Consider the following 21,104-nt stretch of genomic DNA (forward strand, 5'->3'; position numbering starts at 1 on the left):
AGTTAAGGTCATTGAGGTCACTGGTAAATGGGACAAAATACATGGTTTTACAAAAGGTAGATCATGCCAAACCAACCTCATCTCCTTCTTTGAGAAAGTAATAGATTTTTTAGACAAAGGAAACGCAGTGGATCTAATTTACCTAGATTTCAGTAAGGCATTTGATACCGTGCCACATGGGGAATTATTAGTTAAATTGAAAAAGACGGGATCGATATAAAAATTGAAAGGTGGATAAGGAATTGGTTAACAGGGAGACTACAGCGGGTCCTACTGAAAGGTGAACTGTCAGGCTGGAGGGAGGTTACCAGTGGAGTTCCTCAGGGATCGGTTTGGGGACCAATCTTATTTAATCTTTTTATTACTGACCTTGGCACAAAAAGGGGGAGTGTGCTAATAAAGTTTGCGGATGATACAAAGCTGAGAGGTATTGCCAATTTAGAGAAGGACCGGGATATCATACAGGAAGATTTGGATGACCTTGTAAACTGGAGTAATAGTAATAGGATGAAATTTAATAGTGAGAAGTCTAAGGTTATGCATTTAGGGATTAATAACAAGAATTTTAGTTATAAGCTGGGGGGATGCATCAATTAGAAGTAACGGAGGAGGAGAAGGACCTCGGAGTATTGGTTGACCACAGGATGACTATAAGCCGCCAATGTGATATGGCCGTGAAAAAAGCTAATGTGGTCTTGGGATGCATCAGGCGAGGTATTTCCAGTAGAGATAAGGAGGTTTTAGTACCGTTATACAAGGCACTGGTGAGACCTCACCTGGAATATTGTGTGCAGTTCTGGTCTCCCATGTTTAAGAAGGATGAATTCAAACTGGAACAGGTACAGAGAAGGGCTACTAGGATGATCCGAGGAATGGAAAACCTGTCTTATGAAAGGAGACTCAAGGAGCTTGGCTTGTTTAGCCTAACTAAAAGAAGGTGGAGGGGAGATATGATTGCTCTCTATAAATAGATCAGAGGGATAACTACCGGAGAGGGAGAGGAATTATTTAAGCTCAGTACCAATGTGGACACAAGAACAAATGGATATAAACTGGTCATTGGGAAGTTTAGACTTGAAATTAGACAAAGGTTTCGAACCATCAGAGGAGTGAACTCATAGAATAGCCTTCCAAGGGAAGCAGTGGGGCAAAAGACCTATCTGGCTTTAAGATTAAACTTTATAAGTTTATGGAAGAGATGGTATGATGGGATAACATGATTTTGGTAATTAATTAATCTTTAAATATTCATGGTAAATAGGCCTAATGGCCTGTGATGGGATGTTAGATGGGGTGGGATCTGAGTTACTACAGAAAATTCTTTCCTGGGTATCTGGCTGGTGAATCTTGCCCATATGCTCTGGGTTTAGCTGATCGCCGTATTTGCGGTCGGGAAGCAATTTTCCTCCAAGGCAGATTGGAAGAGGCCCTGGAGGTTTTTTGCCTTCCTCTGCAGCGTGGGGCACGGGTCACTTGCTGGAGGATTCTCTGCTCCTTGAAGTCTTTAAACCACGATTTGAGGACTTCAATAGCTCAGACATAGGTGAGAGGTTTTTCGCAGGAGTGGGTGGGTGAGATTCTGTGGCCTGCGTTGTGCAGGAGGTCGGACTAGATGATCATAATGGTCCCTTCTGACCTTAGTATCTATGAATCTAAGCCATCCGTGCTTACCTCCCACTGCAGTCTATCGATAACTGCATTCCAGAACCTCCCTACATGCCCCACCCCCCATCACATTCTACATATTTTCCGGGGCTGCTGCACTACCCCTACCAAATCAGCAGCCAGCTATTCCACCTCCGCACTCCACCCTGGCGGAACTTTTCTCCCCTTTGCTTCACAGATATTATGAAGTGCACAGCAGGCAGCTATAACCAATCCATGAGTAGAGAGCACCAGCAGCCTTTCAAATGGCCAAAGGCACATTCAACAGTTATGCTGCCCCTGCTGAGCCTGTAGTTGAAGCTTTTCTTGCTGCTGTCAAGGTGGCCGGTGTACAGCTTCTTGAGCCACCGGAGCAAGGGACAGACTGTGTTGCCCAGGATCACGACTGGCATTTCCACATCCCCAGTGGTAATCCACCAGTCTGGAAAGAAAATCCCTGCTTGCATCTTCCTGAATAGGCCTGTGTTTTTAAAGATGATGCCATGCACCTTCCCTGACCAGCCTGCACTGATGTCGGTAAAACATCCAGTGATCCACCAGCACTTGCAATACCGTAGACAAGTAGCTCTTTCTGTTGACATACTCCATGGCAAGATGGTCTGGTGCCAAGATAGTGATATGCATGACATCTATTGCCCCACCACAGTTTGGGAACCCCATTGATGCAAAACCATCCACTATGTTTTGCACATTGCCCAGAGTCAATGTCCTTTGTATCAGGACATAATTAATTGCCCTGGACAGTTGCTTCACAGCAACCCCCACGGTGGATTTTCCAATTCCAAACTGATTCTCAACTGATCAGTGGCAATCTGGTGTTGCAAGCTTCCACACAGCAATTGCCACTGACTTATCCACCGTCAGTGGAGCTCTCATTTTGGTGTTGCTGCGCTGAAGGGCTGGGGCAAGTTCCGCATGCTGATCCAGAAATGTGGCCTTGAGCATCCGAAAGCTCTGCAGTCACTGCTTGTCATCCCATACCTACATAACGATGTGATCCCACCACTCAGTGCTTGTTTCCTGGGCCCAGAACCAGCACTCCACCACATGCAGCTGCTCAGTGAATGCCAACAGCAATCTTGAATTGTTTCTTTCAGTATCAGGTCAGCAAGGCACCCTGCAAGGCACTGTCAGATCCTTCGCAGCTCCTCCAGCAGCTCTGGAAATATTGAAGTACCAGGCACATTATGTTGCTGTCGGTCAGCACAATACTGAAAAGCTGTGCAGGATCCATGCTTCTCACAAAGATGGCAGATGCACAGGTTTGTGGGGATTTTGAGAAGAGGCATGAAACATTATAGGATGCAGATAATATTATGGGATGGAGAAAACTGCATCATGGGACATTGACCCCATGTTCCCAGTCACCCCTGCGTGACTCATTGCCCCCATAAGGCTTTGCAAACCCTTCTCAAAACACTTTGCACCAGATGGTAGTGAGTTGCACAGTGGGATAGCCATGGGCAGCGGATATCATAGGCTGCGGGAGGCTGTGCCTACCCAAACAGCCAGGCGTGGCCCCACCCACACTCCGTCCCCAGGCTCCCTCCTGCTTAGCACTCTGGTGCTCCGGGGCTGGGCCCGCGCCATCCACCCTCCCGGTGCTCCAGGGTTGGGGGCACAAGCCTGGGGCAGGGGCTGGAGGCCATGGTGGGGGGCCTCTGGGCTCAGGGCAGAAGGGGCGCGGCCTCTGGCAGAAGGGGCGGGGCTGGTATTAGCCTACCCCAGCCAGCAGGTCATACGCCGCCCATAGGGATAGCTACCCATGTTGCACTGCTATCTGCATTGATGCAAGCACTGCTAATGAGGACGCACACCACCGAAACAAGAAATGTGGTGTGGACAGGCAAAAGCAATTTAATTACTGTATACCGATGTAACTTAGGTAGACTTAAATTATTAGTGTGAACATGCCCTGAGAAAGAGATTTTTTTAGAGGAAAAAAAGAGAGGGAGTGAAATATTTTAAAAGGAGGAAAAACAATGGACTAACTCATACAAGGGGAACACAGGCAAAGGAAGAGAGTGAGGAAAGACATCACGGCCTAGGGAAAAGTGGAGACTAGAGAAAAAGGAAAGAAGGAATTGGCTCGGGAAAGGCAGTATGCCACGGGTTTTATGCTGTAGGAAGTTCGCTTTAGATCCGGCACTTCTCACACTAGGCGCTCAGTGTGGCTTAGATGTTTCAAGAAAAAACAAAATCTGAAAATTATCCCAGCTCTGGAAGCGGGGGTGGTGACACCACTCTGGACTCCTACCATCCTGCAGCTGCCACAGGTGTTAGGCAATTAACAGGTACTACGCAGCAGCCACATCAGTCCTTGCAAGCTGGAATAAAGCCCAGTGGAAGAGGTGTGTGACTCCTTCTCAGACACCAGATGGAGCCAGAGGTTTGACTTTATCAAACCTCCAGCCACGTCAGGGAGTGACCCTACCTCACCTGCCTGTCTCTCCCTCTCTGGGAGCCATCTGTGCTGGCCTTTAAACCAAGGTTGGGAAAACGAGACCTGCTAGATCAGGGGTGGGCAAACTTTTTGGCCTTAGGGCCACATCTGGGTGGAAAATTGTATGCAGGGCCATGAATGTAGGGCTGGGGTAGGCGGTTGGGGTGCAGGAGGGAGTGCGGTGTGTGGGAGTGGGTCCGGTGTGCAGGAAGGGGCTCAGGGCACGGGGTTGGGGTGCAGGAGGGGGTGCGGAGTGTGGGAGGGGGCTCAGGACAGGGGGTTGGGGTGCAGGCTCCGGCCCAGCACCGCATACCTTGAGCTGCTCCGGGATGGCAGCAGTGTGCAGCAGGGCTAAGGCAGGCTCCCTGCCTATCCTGGCCCTGCGCCGCTCCCAGAAGTGGCCAGCATGTCCAGCAGTGGCTCCTGGGGGTGGGGTGGGGCAGGCAGCTTGGCCGTGCCCTTCCCTTGCTTGTGGGTCCCACCCCCAAAGCTCCCATTGGCCACAGTTCCCTGTTCTCAGCAATGGGAGATGCGGGGGGCGGGCAGTGCCTGCAGGCGAGGGTAGCGCACGGAGCCCTCTGCCCCCCTCCTCCGGCCCCAGGGACATGGTGCCGGACGCTTCCGGGAGTGGCATGGGGCCAGGACAGGAAGGGAGCCTGCCTTAACCCCTGCTGCACCACGGGGCTGGCAATCCCAAGGGCAGGATTGAAAGTCCTGACAGGCCGGATCTGGCCCGCGGGCTGTAGTTTGTCCTCCCCTGTGCTAGATGGTTCAGTACTGTCCAGTGCCCCCTGCTGTTCTGGTCCTCCCCTCCTCCCCCTCCCTCTGATCTGCCATTGCAACCTGTTCCCAGCCCAGCCGTTACCCCTGCTCCCCCACCATTCCATTTGCACAATCTGACCAGGGCTGCAACTTCCCACACTCAGCCCTGCCCTGCCAAGCCTGCTGGGGACACCCATCGCAGAGGCACAAACCAGCCTGGCTCCAAGCCCCTGAGCTGGACAAGAGTCACACCGCTGGAGCCTCTTCCTCCAATTAAACAGCTCCTCCAGGACTTGGAGGTGGGACAAACAAAGCCATCTGAATTCAGCTGGTCTCCCTGCCACACAAGATCTGTCTTTCAATCCTCTATGGCATTGGCAGCAAGCAGGACTACATGACCTACTGGGGCTGCTCCACCTCTGGATTTGATAGGGCTGCCCCAGTGTGGGGGCACAGCTGGAGAATTCGCCTTTGCCGATGTTGCTCCAGAGGAGCCAGCCATGAGATGGCTGCAGAAGCTCCTGTGAACACAAGCACGGAGGCCACTAGTGCTACCAGCAATACTGGGCCATGGCTCTGGTCCCGCCCTGCCAGTCTCCCCTTGCAGTGGGTGCGGGGGGAAACCAAGCGACCTCTCTCCCAACAGTGTAGCAAGGGCTGCTGGTGAGCATGTTTCTCCCACCGGCACCATGCCTGCCTCTGCCCTTTGCTGCCAGAACATCTCCTGCCCACCAGCATGCCCCTCCCAAGAACCACAGCCAGGTGCTGTGACTCTAGGGAAGTCAAAACCTACCTAAGTTTACACCCAAAGTGGGAAACAAACACTATGTCTGTGTTGAGGTTTCAGTCAGGAGTGGGAGCAACTGAAATGCAGCCAGACAGACCATTCTCCTGACAGCCCAGCTGAAACCTCCAGATCTGAGACGTGTCATGAGAACATCTGTTCCCAGAGACTCCCATGGGATCAGCTGCAGGGCCAAAGACTCTATTGTGGTTCATCAGTCCATCTATTGATGGCCTGCTCCCCTGCTCACACCCAGCACATGGGTGACAGGTACTGTATTGCGGGAGATGATCTGGAGTTTTCACCCCACATCTGCCCGTCCCCTGCCCAACAATTAATCCTATCCCCACCATCCATTCTGCCCCCTCCAGCCTCACCTCTGCTCCTCCTGGGGGTCTCCATCCCTCTCCCAGCCCTGGGAGGGCTGCAGAATGGTCCTCTCTCCCCCTTCCAGGCTGGGGAGGAGGGGGGAAGCTCCAGAGGTTCTTCATCTTCCCTCTGCTCCTTCCCAGACTGGGTGCTGCAGGGAAGGAGCAGGGCCTGGGGGGGAGAGGAACCTTTCTGCCCTGGTGCTCACAGGAGAGGAGGGAGCAAAGCCGCAACGAGCTGCTGGGCTCTTTGCTCCTTCTTCCCGCCCTGCAAGGGCTGAGGAGCAGAGGGGAGAGACAGCCGGGCGAGAAGGTCTCACGTCATCGCCAGATGAACTCCAGCCCCCTCTGAAATCCTGACGCTCACACCACACATCCCAGGAGTCGGCGCCATGGAGAAAGGTCCTGATCCTGTTCCTCCCCAAGTCACAGCCCCCACTGACCCCAATGGGAATGGGACCTGGGCCTACGGCAGCCTGTGGGGATTGTAACTCAGGCCAAAGGTCTCACTCGGGGCATTGGACCATCCTAGTGCCCCACCTCCCATCCTGAAGTGCCCCACACCGCCCAGCCCCACTCACCAGCTGGAGCGAGCACCAGCAGGACCAGGATGAGCAATGGGCAGGGCATCTGTGATGCAGGGCGAGATCCCAGAGCGTCAGTGAGGGGTAGTGAGGAGGGGAGAGCAAGGCTCCGTGTGTCCTTGGCAAAGGGAATCTTCCCTCTCGGCAGGAACTGCCCTGAGCTGAAAAGAAAGAGACACAACAATCAGCATGAACTGCCGTGGACAGCAGGGGCTCCGGGCTGGGCCCGCCAGGAACAGAGCTGAAGGCATGGCTGAGCTCAGCCCCACCAGCACAGAAGAGTCAGCACATCGGCTCAGCCAGAGACCCGCCTCGGTCTGTGTCCTGCCGCCACCTATCTCCCTGAGGGCTTTACACTGCTGCTCATCACCATGGCATCTGAGCACCTTCCATGTACAACAGCAGTAGCAAGGTCCCTAGTGCACGTCATGGACTTTCTGGCACTCTTCCTTCTTGGAAGGGTCAAACTCGGCTTGCCTCCTGCATCGGCTCAGACAGGCCATCGGCCCATACAGCCCAGTTGCCCACTGTCTGGCCATTGGTTCTCCTAATTTGGTATTTCCCCCCGCAGCTGCACCAGCTCAGAGTGTGGGTGCATCCAGCTCAGGATCCCACCTCCTGCCATGCTCAGTCCAACCACCCGAGATGGCTGTGTGGGTCAGGCACTGGCCTGGGATTCCAGAGAGCTGCATTCGCCTTTGCCGATGTTGGATGGATGATTTGATTGGGGATTGGTCCTGCTTTGAGCAGGGGGTTGGACTAGATGACCTCCTGAGGTCCCTTCCAACCCTGATATTCTATGATTCTACACCCTGCTGCCACCAACTCCCAGCACAGCCCTGGGAAGGTCAGTTGGTCTCTGTGCCTTGGGAATAAACAGCCCTTGTCTTGTCTGGGGCAGGGGCAATCTCTCCTGAGGAGGCCCCAATCTCAACAGGGCCGCTACACACTACCAGGATGCAAATAATCCTGCCCCAAGCAACGGCCACTGTTACCAGCCTCTCTCACCCACATGCTTCAAAGAGGTCAGGCTTGTCCAGCTTTGTTCCCATTGGAATACGTGCAACAGGACAGACTCCAACCAGCTTCGGAGCAGCCCAAGGGCCAGAAGAGTCACAAGACCCCGGCTGGCACACGGGGACCCTCCATATGTGTTATACGCCGCGGGGGGATTTTATCATTACGTATTGCTCTCCTCCCCACATTCCTTCTTCTCTCTTTCAGTCTCTGGGCGCCACTTTTCACAGCCTGCCACCACAGAGCCAAGACCCACAGGTGGAGTCAGAGGTCTCTCCTCCAGGAGGCAGGGCAGCCAAGTCTCATGAGCCTCATGCTGTTGGTGGCTAGCCTCATCTCCTGAAGTCAAATGAATACAGCAGAATCTCAGCTTTCCTTTAAAAAAAAAAAATAAAGGAAAAAAAGAGTCCATTTCTGGCAGAGACAAGCCGGAAAGCAAGACCCCCAAAGGCTCAGGGAGCCAAAAATAGGCTGTTCTTGGTCAAAATTAGGATTTTTAAGCCACTCCCATTATTTTTAGGGGGCCCAACTCAAGATTTGTGAATACATGGGGCTGGCAAGGCTGAGAAGGGCTAAGCAGGCTCAGAGCAAGGCCTGGCAGCCCTGCTCGGCTCTAGGGTGCAGGGGCTGAGATAGCATGGGGATGGGAAGCAGAACAGCGGGGGCAGGGGGGGAGCAATAGAGGTGGGGAGAGACCAGGAGGGGAGCAAAAAGGATCGTTGCCCTTTAAAGGCTTTGGTAGGCCCACAATGCTTTCCCCTTCTCTTTGGGCCAGACCCTGGGGAGTGCTGAAGCCAAGGGCAGCGGAGGAAGCTCAGCCTCCCTCTCCCCGCCACAGGACCCAGCCCTTTAAGTGCTGCCAGGGGAGCCCACAAAGTCACTGGCAGAGTTTGCATTAAAAGGCAGGACTTCCCCCCACCTCCATGGCAACCCCCTACCTGGGCATACCCAGTTCTCCAGCACTCTTCTGCAGTGGTCATGCAGGACGGGCAGCAGAGAATGAACCAGTGGGGAGGGCATGAAGGGCAGAATAAGAGACCAAACAGCCCTGAAATGAGTGTGGGGACCCCCAGACCTCCCTTTGGCCCACTGACATTGCTGGCAACTCTGGACTCTACAGCTGAAAGCGAACACGGCAAGCCCCAGATCGCACACAGCCCTGCAGCCAGTGGGGCCCAGCAGTCCCCAGCCCTGCCCTGAAATTGAATAGCCCACTGAAATAATGTACACTGTGATAGCATCCTAGAGCTAGGGATCAAGGCCTCACGGCACTAGGTGCTGTACAGCACACATAAACTGGCTGGTGGCTACCATGACTGGCTTACACTCCAAGATGGCAAAGGGTACAGGCTGCAGCAGTGCTGCCAGGATCCACTTCTCCTGCAGAGGGCACTGGTCGCCACCCAGAGCCTCCCACACACCCTCCGTTCATAGAATCATAGAATATCAGGGTTGGAAGGGACCTCAGGAGATCATCTAGTCCAACCCCCCGCTCAAAGCAGGACCAATCCAAAATTTTTGGCCCAGATCCCTAAATGGCCCCCTCAAGGATTGAACTCACAACCCTGGGTTTAGCAGGCCAATGCTCAAACCACTGAGCTATCTCTCCCCCCAAAATATTGGTCCCTGACCGGGAATCGAACCTGGGCCATGGCGGTGAGAGCGCCAAATCCTAACCACTAGACCACCAGGGAAGAGCTAAATGATCCTGGGATGGTTTGACAGGCCAGCCCAGAAATAATCATGTCACTAGCCCTCCCAAAAATCCTTCATCCCGCCTGACTTGAGCCCTAAACTCACCCTGCCTGGGAAGACCTGAGCCCTTCATTTCCCCACCACCCTGCGCCTCTGGCCCTCATTTCCTGGGTTAGACAACGCCCCCACACTTTTAGCAAAACAAGCAGCCTGTCCCGTTGCCTAAGCCCGACGGTCTCTCCTCCAGTCATCCTTCACTGCCTCCCTGCTGGATGCCTTGGTTTGCTTTAATTAGATCAACAGGGATTTTAGTGCCAGGTGGGGGCCAAGGGGAATAAATTACATGTAACATAAATCAAAGTATGCTGGGTAATTTGGGGAAATTAAAGTAGAATAGTGGTCTCCAAACTTTTTTGGTCGCATCTCCCCTTACCCGGTCTTGCCCACCCAGGAGCCTAGGTCTGGAGCTGGGGCCAGGGCCAGGGCCAGGAGCCGCAAGCCAGGGTTGGGGCCGAAGCTGGAACTGGCACCGGCACCATGGCTGAGAGTGGGGCCAGAAGCCAGGGGCCAAAGCCAGGGGCAGAGTTGTCGCTGGGACTGGGCCAGAGCAGAGATGGGGACAGAGCGGGGCTGAGAGGCACTCCTCCCCGGCCCCCATGGGGGCTGGCCCAGGCCCCATTGTGCCCCCTCTCACAAATGTTCCTCTGCACCCCCCTAGGGGAGCACACCTCACAGTCTGGGGATCATAGCAGTTGAACCTCAGAGTTACAAACACCAGAGTTACAAACTCACTGGTCAGCCACACCCCTCATTTGGAACCAGAAGTAAGCAATCAGGCAGCAGCAGAGACACACACAAAAAAGCAAATACAGCACAGTACTGTGTTAAATAGAAACTATGAAAAAAATAAAGGGAAAGTTTTTAAAAAATGTTTAACAAGGTAAGGAACCCGTTTCTGTGCTTGTTTCATTTAAATTAAGCTGGTTAAAAGCAGCATTTTTCTTCTGCATAGTAAAGTTTCAAAGCTTACTCCTGGGGGAATTCTGCACCACTGCGCAATGCAGAATTTTGCAGAAAATAACGTCGTGCACATAGAATTTCCTTTCCCCCCACAGAAACGGGCTGCAGTGCTGCTGGTCGCCACTAGGGGGCGCTGGACCTGGCATATCCCAGCTTACACATAGAAGACACTGCTGGGGGGAGGTGAAGGGAACAAGAGGGTTCCTGGCTGCTGCAATTCCCAGCATGCCCTGAGGGAAGGACAGGGCAGCGCACAGGAAACTCCATACAAGCCTGGGATCGAGCATCAGGCTGTCTCCCCCTCTGGATCCCTGGGCTCTGGGGAGAAGGGGGGTGGGAGTCTGGGCAAGGGGGGCCCTGCGGCTGGGCTCTGGGGGGAAGGGGGTTTGGGTGTATTGGCTGGGGGCCATGATGGCTGGGCTGGGCAGGGGATATGAAGGGGGCAGAGAAACAGGAACTGGGTAGTAATAGAGGTTTCTTTAATTCCCTACTCCTGGGGGAATTTGTATGTGCATCTGTATAGTTACAGACATAGTTGCTGACAAGTATTTGGAAATAAATTACCAAAATAATTGAAACTGGAGTGATTATGTAGTGTTATTTTGACAAATAAAATTTGCAGAATTTTGCAAAATTTTAAAATATCATGCACAGAATTTTTATTTTTTGGCGCAGAATGCCCCCAGGAGTAAACGCTGTATTAAGTCAACGTTCTGTTGTAAACAGTTGAAAGAACCATAACGTTTTGTTCAGAGTTAGGAACATTTCAGAGCTACAACCAACCTCCATTCCTGAGGTGTTCGTAACTCTAAGGTTCTACTGTATTGTCCTTGCTGAGACCTCAGCTCTCCTCCTGGGAAGTCGGCAATGCCCATGGGAAGGGGAGAACCTCTCTGGGAGGCATGAGGTGCTCAGAAGACCCCCACTTTCCAGGGGCTTTGCAGTTTGTTTTGGTTGGTTTTAGTCTTGCTGTGGAAGTGTGGGATGGAGGAGATAGGCTGAAGATCCAGAGGCAAAGGCAGAGCATGTGCCAGTGCATTCTGCTCCCCAACAGCCCTGCTATTGTAGTCCAGAAACACCCCCACACACACACACTCCCCACAAACACATCCCCTCACTCTGTCAATGCACAGACCTGCAGCACCCCATTATTTCAGTCCTGGACCCCCACACAGCCATGTCAGTGCACTCCCCCCTTTGAACCCCTGCCACGGGAGAGCTTCAGGGGAGGCTGGGAGCACACTGCTCTGCAGCTGCTCTGGGCTGTGCTGGGCGCAATCGTTGACAGATAGAGCTTGCTTTGGAGATGCTGCCGTTTACAATCGGGGAGAGGGATGAGGACGGCTCCCAGCCACTTTAAGCATCCAGGGGGCCATAAAAAGGTGCCCTGTAGCTACCCGTTCCCTGTGCACTCCCTTTTGCCTCCAAGGTGCAGCCAAGCACATTCTTTTACAAGAAACCTCCTTTTAAGGGCCCAATTCTGCTCCCACCAAACCCAATAGCTAAACTACCACTGACTCCAATGGAGCAGGATTGGGCCCTGCATATGCATTTCAGCTTAGTTTGATTTCCCATGGAATCAGAGCCAGTACAGGCTGGGAGACAACAAACAGATAGAAAAGAGCAGCCGCTTGGTTCCTGTCAAAAGCAGCTATTCACTGTTCATACCAGCACCTCCCCAGCCACATCAACAGCCTCTTTATTCAGCAAGGCCCAGGCATTTCCATGGGTTGGCTGCGATGGCATAAAGCCAGCAGCACCCAACAGAGCTTCCAGGCAGCGGAAATGAAATGAACAGCAAGCACAGGCAAGGACTAACACAGGGTTTAGAATCATAGAATATCAGGGTTGGAAGGGACCTCAGGAGGTCATCTAAGTCCAACCCCCTGCCCAAAGCAAGACAAGTCCCCAGTTTTTGCCCCAGATCCCTAAATGGCCCCCTCAAGGATTGAACTCACAACCCTGGGTTTAGCAGGCCAGTGCTCAAACCACTGAGCTATCCCTCCCCCCGTTTCCTCCAGCCTCTCCCAGGAGAGGCCTGGCGACACCCAGACAATGGGAACCGTTAGTGTTATCTGTATTACACTAGAACCTAGCAGCCCAGACAAGCCTCTAGCAGGGATCGTGGCCCTACTTGACAGGGCATTGTACAGAGAAAGAGACAGGCTTTGCCCTGGAGAGCTTACACTCTAAATAGACACAACAAATGGCAGTAGACAAGCCTGTTACAAGCAACCACTGTCAAGTATTCTCAAGAGGTCTACAGCACAATCTAGTTCAGTGGTTCTCAATCCGCAGCCTGCTTGCGGCCCTATCAGAACACAGCTGCAGCCCATGTGATGTATTGTGTGGCTGTGGCCCACATAGAGAGCTGCATATGCAGTCCACAATGACAAACAGGTTGAGAACTAAGTTCCCTGTAAGCTGCATGGCCACCCAGCAGCCATCTTAGCGCCATGCAGGCACTCAGGGAACCCACCTGGGGACCTGCCACAGCCGAGGGAGGGGTTCCCCTCCCCCAGCCCCACCTAGCCCAACCCCCAACTCTGCTGCGGCCGGGGCACCCCTACCCCAGCCTGAACCCAGCCGTGGCCAAGGCGCCCCACCCCCCGCCTGGACCCAGCCATGGCCCGGAACTGCGGAGGTAGGTGTGCCTATCCTACAGCCCCAGCCCCCGAGCTGCTGCGACGGGGAGAGGCGCCTCTGCCCCCAGCCCAGGTGCTGCTGCAGGGAGAGAGCTGGGGGGGCGGGGGGGAGTCCTCTGTCCCCGCTGTAGCCCCGGAGCATCCTCCTGCACCCCAAACCCTTCACCCCCGGCCCCACCCCAGAGCCCACATCCCCAGCCGGAGCCCTCACACCCCAACCCTCTGCCCCACTTTCAACCCCTTGGCCCCACCCCCACCACATGAATTTTTTTATGTGCACCGATATGAAGGTGATGCATCACACATCACCTCCATATTGGTGCACATAACAAAATTCATTTTGCACATGGGTGGGAAAAATTAGAGGGAACACTGGTTGAAAAAAATCACTGATGCAGTTCAACACAGTGTTAATAACCATCTACCAGGGCACTGATTCCTGCCAATCCTTTGTGAGGCTGTCGCTAAGTCTCTCTGGTGCTTAAAAAGCACAGCAATCAGTAGGCACCCATTAGAGAGCTAGCAATCGCCAGACCAGTATCCGGTCTCTGAAGTACCTGGTGCCGGTAAGGGCAGTGGCTTCAGCAAATGTTACTGAGCATGCTCAGTTTGTGTGAGTAGCAAATTAAGTAAGTAGCAAATTAAGTCAGACAGCAGTTTTTCACATTACAGACTTCGGAGGTGTCAAGGTTCCTTCCCCACTCTGAACTCTAGGGTACAGATGTGGGGACCTGCATGAAAAACCCCCTAAGCTTATTTTTACCAGCTTAGGTTAAAACTTCCCCAAGGTACAAACTATTTTACCTTTTGCCCTTGGACTTTACTGCTGCCACCACCAAGCGTCTAACAAATATATAACAGGGAAAGAGCCCGCTTGGAAATGTCTTTCCCCCCAAAATGCTCCCAAACCCTACACCCCCTTTCCTGGGGAAGGCTTGATAAAAATCCTCACCAATTTGCATAGGTGAACACAGACCCAAACCCTTGGATCTTAACAACAATGAAAAAGCAATCAGGTTCTTAAAAGAAGAATTTTAATTGAAGAAAAAATAAAAGAATCACCTCTGTAAAATCAGGATGGTAAATACTTTACAGGGTAATCACATTCAAAACATAGAGAATCCCTCTAGGCAAAACCTTAAGTTACAAAAAGACACAAAAACAGGAATATATATTCCATTCAGCACAGCTTATTTTATCAGCCATTTAAACAAAACAGAATCTAACACATATCTAACTAGATTGCTTATTAGCCCTTTACAGGAGTTCTGACCTGCATTCCTGCTCTGGTCCCAGCAAAGGCAACACACAGACCGAGAGAACCCTTTGTTCCCCCCCCTCCAGCTTTGAAAGTATCTTGTCTCCTGATTGGTCATTTTGGTGCCAGCGAGGTTATCTTTAGCTTCTTAATCCTTTACAGGTGAAAGGGTTTTTTCCTCTGGCCAGGAGGGATTTAAAGGTGGTTAGCCTTCCCTTTATTTTTATGACAGGAGGAAAGGGAACCAACCCCAGAGAAGATAGTTATGGGATAACTTGCCCCTAGAAGAACATTCTTCTTACTCCATGGCCGTTAGAGGTTGCCTTACACCGCGAACCATGAGAGTTTAGATTCCCTCCATCCAACCTAACAGCACATGTTTCTTACACACTGGCCCAGCGATAGAGTGGGGGCCAGCTTAAGCCTCCTCTCTTCTGGGTTGCACAGGCCAGCATGCCCCAGGCTAAGTGAGCCCTCAGGGTTGCTCTAAGTTGTACCTTTGCTTCATAAACCCATTGGAGCATGCCAGGGTGGACAATCCCTGGGAGACAGGTCTGCCCTGGCCAGACCCCTACAATCCCAACATACCCCTCCCTTCCTGGCCCGCCCCCGCCCAGAATGCCCTGTGGATCAGGGCTGCTGAGGAGGCTTGGCTCTTTGTTTCCGAGCTGCTGTGGTGGAGGTGTGGGTGCCCCAGACTTTGTGGCCTGGTACCTGCTCTGTAGGGTTGGACAGTTCCTTCCTCCCTCGAGCGAGGTGGTTTGAGCCTAGTTTCACACAGAGCTCAGCTGCTGTCATGATGTGGGTGTGCATGCTTTTTATTTCATTCTCCTCTGAGTCCCAGTGTCCAGACCACGCCCGTCAGCACCGGGCATGCTGGGAGGCTGTGGTGGGAAAGCAACTGGAACAGAATATTCAGTAAGCAGCAAGACATGAATTATTACTAGAGATGGGACCAAACCTGAACTCCAACTTCAAAAGCTCCCAGACTTTAGATTTGCATTTGAGTGTGAATTTGCTGGCTTTGGGGTGGTTCTGATACTAATTTAGCTATCACCGACATCCGCTATTCTATAGACAGTTCAACTTTTGAGGAGGAAATCTACCAGGACAATGAGTCCGCACACAAGAGAAATACCAAAGCAAGAAGTATTTAGGCCCAGGTTTCTAAAAGGTATTTAAGCACCTCTCACTGAAATCAACCTCACCTCAGATAAGTCCAGGAGGCCAGCTTCCACTGCCCACTGGTGAAGTTTTCAAACAAACACCTTCCTGCTTTCTGCCACCCTGCCCCGTACACTTGTGAGTTGCTCCCAGTAAACATCTGCAAAGCTATCTCATTATCTGTCAAAGACCCTCCTCAGCCCTGTGGCCTACAAAACAGCTCAGCAAAAGGTAGGCTGTCAGTGTGCAGAGACCACCCAACATGCTGACCAATACTAGCTCCTTGTTTTCATCTACTCCCCTGTGTCTATACCCAGCTGTTGTCTCTAACCCTGGGGGCAGGGAGGGACAGTCATTTGTTCTGTTTGTGCAGCACCTTGCACAATGGGTCCTGGTTCATGTCAAGGGCTCCCAGGCACTACAGTAATAAAAATAACCAATAACAACAACAAATACTGTTAATAATCTGGCCCTTAGGCTCCAGCCTGCAAAGAGACCTATTAATATGGATTCTTACTCCTACAGGGTTCATAGCTGTAGGTCCCTTTGCAGGATCACAGCTTTGGAGATCAAAAGAATGGGCATCTTATAAATACCATGCACAGCCAAATGCAGGGAGAGACAGACAGAGCAACAAGATCTTACTTTAGGTGGTCAAGCCACCCTTAGTTTCACATAACTGGGGCCACACCAGGATTGTTACAAGGCAGGAGAATATTTACTATGTCCAAGATCACCACTATCCTAGAGAGAGGCCCAGTCTAGGCTGGAGCCAGGAACTCCTGAGTTCTCCTGTCTCGGACACTGTGCCCGTATGTCCGAGGCCTTGGGCAGCTCCCTTAGTGTCTCTGCCCAAATCACTATCAGTAAAGCAGGGATGGTAAGACTGCATTCACCCACATCCCAGGAGTGGGGACTGTAACATGCTTTGCAGACTGAGAGCACCAAGCAAGGCATGTAATACCATGTGCTGCGCAAGGACACCCTCTTGCTCCCAGCTCCTCACTGTCCAGTTATGGCTCCATACCTTCAGCCCTATTTTTGGCAGTCCTGGGATTTGGCTGTTTAGAAATCTATGTATTTCTATTTTTATTTCCATGGCAGTTTCTCTCTCCTAGTCTTTTCCCATCTCGCCTTCCTCCTTGCCCCAAAAGTTTTTTTCTTTCCCCTACCAACCGTCAGTTTAATCACTTGGTTTTATGCACACAACTAGCCTGCACACGTTCCCTCAGCCCCACTCATACTCTTGGCTGCCTGGCCTTTACACAAGGGAATCTGCCACTTACGGCAGCCAGGCACCCAGAGGGCAGGCACACAGCCCTCTGCAAACAAAGCCAGGTATGCACAGCCTGCAGCCACAGAGAAAGTCAGACAGGCTGGGCTGCAGCAGCCCATTAGTCATCACAGCACCTGGAGCTGGCAGCTGATGACACCCTGCATGCCAGCTCCATCTAGAGCGTCCACCTTTAACCCAGAGAATGGCAGAGAATCCACCCTGAAAGACAAACACACAGCTGTTGCTCACCCAAGCAGGGGGTCCAAACTTTGTCCAAACTCTGCCCAACCAGAGACCTCTCTGGCCTCAGATCAAGAGGACTATTAATGCTGCAGTCCCTTAACCCAAATGGTGAGCCAATACTGGGGCCTTCCTCAGTTCTTTCCATCAGAAGGAGAACCTGAGGATGGAGTCAGGTATTTCTGTAGTGCAATCCTGCTTAATTTACACAGAATGCGCACAAAGTCCTGTTTTCCTGAACACAGTAGGATCAAACTGAAGGCAGTTTCTTTGCTCACAATTTTCAAGCCAGTCCTGTACCCCAAGGGGCTCTGCCTCTGTCCCTCTCAGGGTCACACTCATGACAGCTGCCCTTACAGTCTGCTGGCTTTTCTCTGTGCTGTCCGGTTGCTTTTCTCAGGCTCTGACACACACACACACACACACACACACCCTGCAACCAATGCCCCAGCTTCTGTGTTAGTAATTAGAGAATAAACCCCTCATTCTCCCTGAGTTAGTTCTTGCTAAGGCCTAGTGCCTCGGTGGTGGCCGTGACACACTGAATTTCCTGCAGTATCCTGAATGAACTTTACTAAATTAAGTTAAACCTGAGTGAATTAGATGTAATACCTTGGGATCCATTATATTAAAAATGCAATTGTGCAGGTATGCAACTTCTCTAGGAGAGGGACTCAGGGCTTGTCTTCACGTATAGCATGGCAGCTGCACCGCTGTAGCGCTTTAGTGACAACGCTAATAAGTCAACGGAAGAGCTTCTCCTGTCAGCGTAGTTACTCCACCTCCCCGAGAGATGGTAGCTATGTAGATGGGAGCAGCTCTCCTGTCGAAACAGCGCTGTCCACACCGGGGGTTAGGTCAGTATAACTATGTCACTTGGGGAGACATACCGACACAGGTCAGTAGTGCAGACCTGGCCTAACGCAACCTCCAGAAGATATCAGGAACTTCCTGATACGTGTGAAGTGGATTTCCTAGGAAGTACCTGGGAATAAGGAGAATGCAAATGATCCACTTGGAATCAACCCTTTTGGAAGCTATGCCCTGGGGACCAAATCCCATGATCTAATATTTACCTGCTCCTGGAAACTCAAGAGCAGAGACTCCTGAACTGTATAAAGGTGGACTATTTCTGAACAGAGGCTGTTATGAACTTGTGGACATAAAAGAGACCCCCTTGTGGGGCGCTGAAGGACTGCTCTTGCCAGAGCCCATGTTGGAGTTGGGGTGATCTCCAGTATTAGCATGTGTGCAGGTTATTTCATTGGTTTTAATGTTTTCTCCATAGTGTCTTTACCAAGACAATAAAACAGGCTTGCATAAAAAAAGAGCTGGGTGGTATCTATTACCGGGGGCAGTCACACTGTTAAACATCTCTGAAGAGAAGCAGCCAGATGTCCTTGGGCAGCCTGTCTGTTCTAGGAACAACACAGTGAAGGCAGGGAACTGCGCAGCCTGGAAATACCCTGCTTAGAATGGATTGAGACATGGGTCTCCACCCAAGAAAAGCAACAGTTGGGGAGCTGGGAGTGGGTGCCCATGCTGGGCCACTAAGGGGAGATATCAGTGCAGCTGCCCTGACCTGGGACAGTGGCTCCCAATTATTTCTAGAAATCTCACTCCATAAAGGAGTTATTCACTCTTTCCATTTAGCTGGAATAAATGGTGGCTACATGCCCATCAGCTTTAACTGTCTCTGTGACTGATCCATATAGAGCAAAGACACACTCAACGGTGGCCATTGACATCTTCTAGTATAGTAGCACCTAGAGGCCCCCCCATCCAAGATGAGGGTCCCATTGTGCTAGGCGCTGTACATGCAACGGCAACCACCTTGGCGAACACACAGAGCTAAAACACCCAAATCCCCATTCGCAAGGTGCGGATGCTTAACACTCACTGACCAGTAGGTTACAGCCACACACAGCGAGAAACAGTCACCGCCCCAAAGAGCTTACAGTCTAAACAGACAAGACAAAAAGGCTAGGAGAGGAAACCAAGGCACAGACGGGGGAAGGGACTTGCCGCTTTACAAACACAATTCCCCAGCAATGGCCTCAAAACATGACAAGCTCACCACAGTAGGACTCTTCCCTGGAGAGCACAGCATCGAAGGGTTGCACAGAAGAGATTCCAAACCTTTTTCTGTTGGAACTTCAGCTCCTGCCCACCACTCTTCAAAGACCCCCCACAGCAACGCTTCAGGATCAGCCCCAAGCAGTGCAGGTACCCTCAATCCGTCGCCGTCATTCTGGGGACCAGACTGCAGACCACCACATTTTTTATTTTTTAAGTCTCACATGGGCTTGCAGAAACGGAAAAGAAAAGCCATACTGCTATGCAGCAACCCACTAACGTTTCACTCATAGGTCTCAAAGCACATTAGGAGGTGTCATTATCCCCATTTTACCAGTGGGGAAACCAAGGCACAGAAAAATGGAAGTTCTTGTCCACCCATTGCCAGATCTAGAAACAGAACCAGTCTCTCCTGACTCCCTGACCACATTTCCTCCCAAGCAATAGCTGTCCAGGCCTCTGTCAATCACCTGTTACCCTTACATAGCAATTTTGATTGTTGGGAAAAGAGCAGAGATGAAACAAACCCACTTCTCCTTCCCAGGCTCCTCTATTCTCTTTGAATCACATGGTTTCTGTCCTGGAAACAAATGGTTGGGCTGGGCTGGTTTTAACCACTGACCTCTCTCTTGATGAGCACAGCTTTTTCTAAATCTGGAGCGAAAGAAGCCAACCTCCCTTCCCCACCCCACCTCCAAAACCCCAGGGAGGCAGGAAGCGAGTGAATCATGGTGGGAGGGAGCAGCGGGGCACAGACACATCACACTCCGCTGTTCAACTGACCATGGCTCTCCTTCAGCTAGAGTGAGTCATGACTGGGGACTTTTATACTCCAAATCATTTCTTTTAACAGCGGATTTTCACCAGCAGAGACAAGGGCTGTGTGTGTGGAAAGTAGGGTAAGCCTGCAAGTCTAGCTAGCAGGATTCCCAAATATGCTAGTGGCTAGAGCACTGGATTAGGACTGGGAAGACCAGAGTTCTAGTCCACTGAGTGGCCTTGGGCAAGTCACTTCCATGCTCTGTGCCTCAGTTTCCCCATCTCTCTCTTTGGGGCAGAGCAGAATGAGGGATCTGGGGAACCAGCCACTCCGTAGAGCATACCTCCCATCAGGGCAGTTAACAGGGAGTTAATGCTGAAGTAGCTTTAGATCCCACTGGGCCCATCTGAATCTCCTAGTACCCCAGGGGAACATGCTCAGTGCAATGCAGCTCCTCTACGCTACCAGGAGAGGCAGAGCAGCCATCCATGTGGATTGAGTCTCCATCCTTTGAACTGAGGTTTCCTCCTGGCAGACCTCCAAGAAAAAACGGTTACCTATCTTTCGTAACTGTTGTTCTTTGAGATGTGTTGCTCATGTCCATTCCATTCTACATGTGTGTGCAGCCGAAGATTTTTGCCTTAGCAGTAACAGTAGGGCTGGCTGTGGCCCTCCCACGTGCCGCACTCACACTGCAGTATATCACGTGCCACTGGCCCAAGCCCTCTCAGTTCCTTCTTGCCAACAACTCCAACAGAGGGACAGGAGGGCGGGTAATGGAATAGACATGAGCAACGCGTCTCGAAGAACAACAGTTTTTCTTCTTCGAGTGCTTGCTCATGTTGATTCCATTCCAGGTGACTTGCAAGCAGTAACAATGGAGGTGGGCTCGGAGTTCACCGTTGCGCAGCTTGTAGCACAGCTCTGCCAAAACCACCATCGTCTCGTGCCTGCTGGGTCAGTTCCAGGTAGGTAAGCGGCTACCAGTGGATGGCGTTCTGCACACAAAGGTTCCAGAGGCTGAGCACCTCTTGACAGGGCCGAGGACCTCGAGCTGTCCTGCCTGTTGATGTAATACAGCACGGCCATGTTGTCCACGAGGACCTGCACCACCTTGCCTTTCAGGTGGTGCAAAAATGACTGACAGTCAAGGCACACCGCCTTGAGCCCCCTGACTTTGATATGAAGAGCTAAGTTGTGCTGCATCCAGTGACCTTGGGTGCTGAGCTTGCCCAGGTGGGCTCCCCAGTCCAGAACTGACACGTCCGAGACCAGGGTGAGCAACAGTGATGAGGACGCATAGGGAACTCCTGCAGCACTGACTTAGGGTCTAGCCACCAGTTCGAG

General features: G+C 51.9%; 1 protein-coding gene and 1 non-coding gene across 5 annotated transcripts in view; both read right to left on the bottom strand.

The window, feature by feature from the left end:
- CD276 (CD276 molecule) overlaps positions 1-21,104 on the bottom strand; it is a 95,456-nt gene that overhangs the window by 48,633 nt on the left and 25,719 nt on the right. For 2 of the 4 annotated variants that reach the window (XM_043524037.1, XM_043524036.1), the window contains exons 1-2: positions 12,958-12,966; positions 6,604-6,767 (exon numbers count right to left, since the gene is read on the bottom strand). In XM_043524037.1, the coding sequence (XP_043379972.1) occupies positions 6,604-6,767; positions 12,958-12,965 (172 nt within the window). In that variant the 5' untranslated portion in view covers position 12,966. Of the gene's footprint in view, positions 1-6,603; positions 6,768-12,957; positions 12,967-21,104 lie in introns of those variants that run through there. The other 2 variants (XM_043524038.1, XM_007059911.4) reach the window with 1 other exon arrangement.
- TRNAE-CUC lies at positions 9,246-9,317 on the bottom strand. Its single transcript has one exon. It is a non-coding gene; the product is annotated as a tRNA-Glu (tRNA).

This window comes from Chelonia mydas, chromosome 10 (genome assembly GCF_015237465.2).
Source record: "Chelonia mydas isolate rCheMyd1 chromosome 10, rCheMyd1.pri.v2, whole genome shotgun sequence".
In the NCBI taxonomy this organism is placed as follows: Eukaryota; Metazoa; Chordata; order Testudines; family Cheloniidae; genus Chelonia; species Chelonia mydas.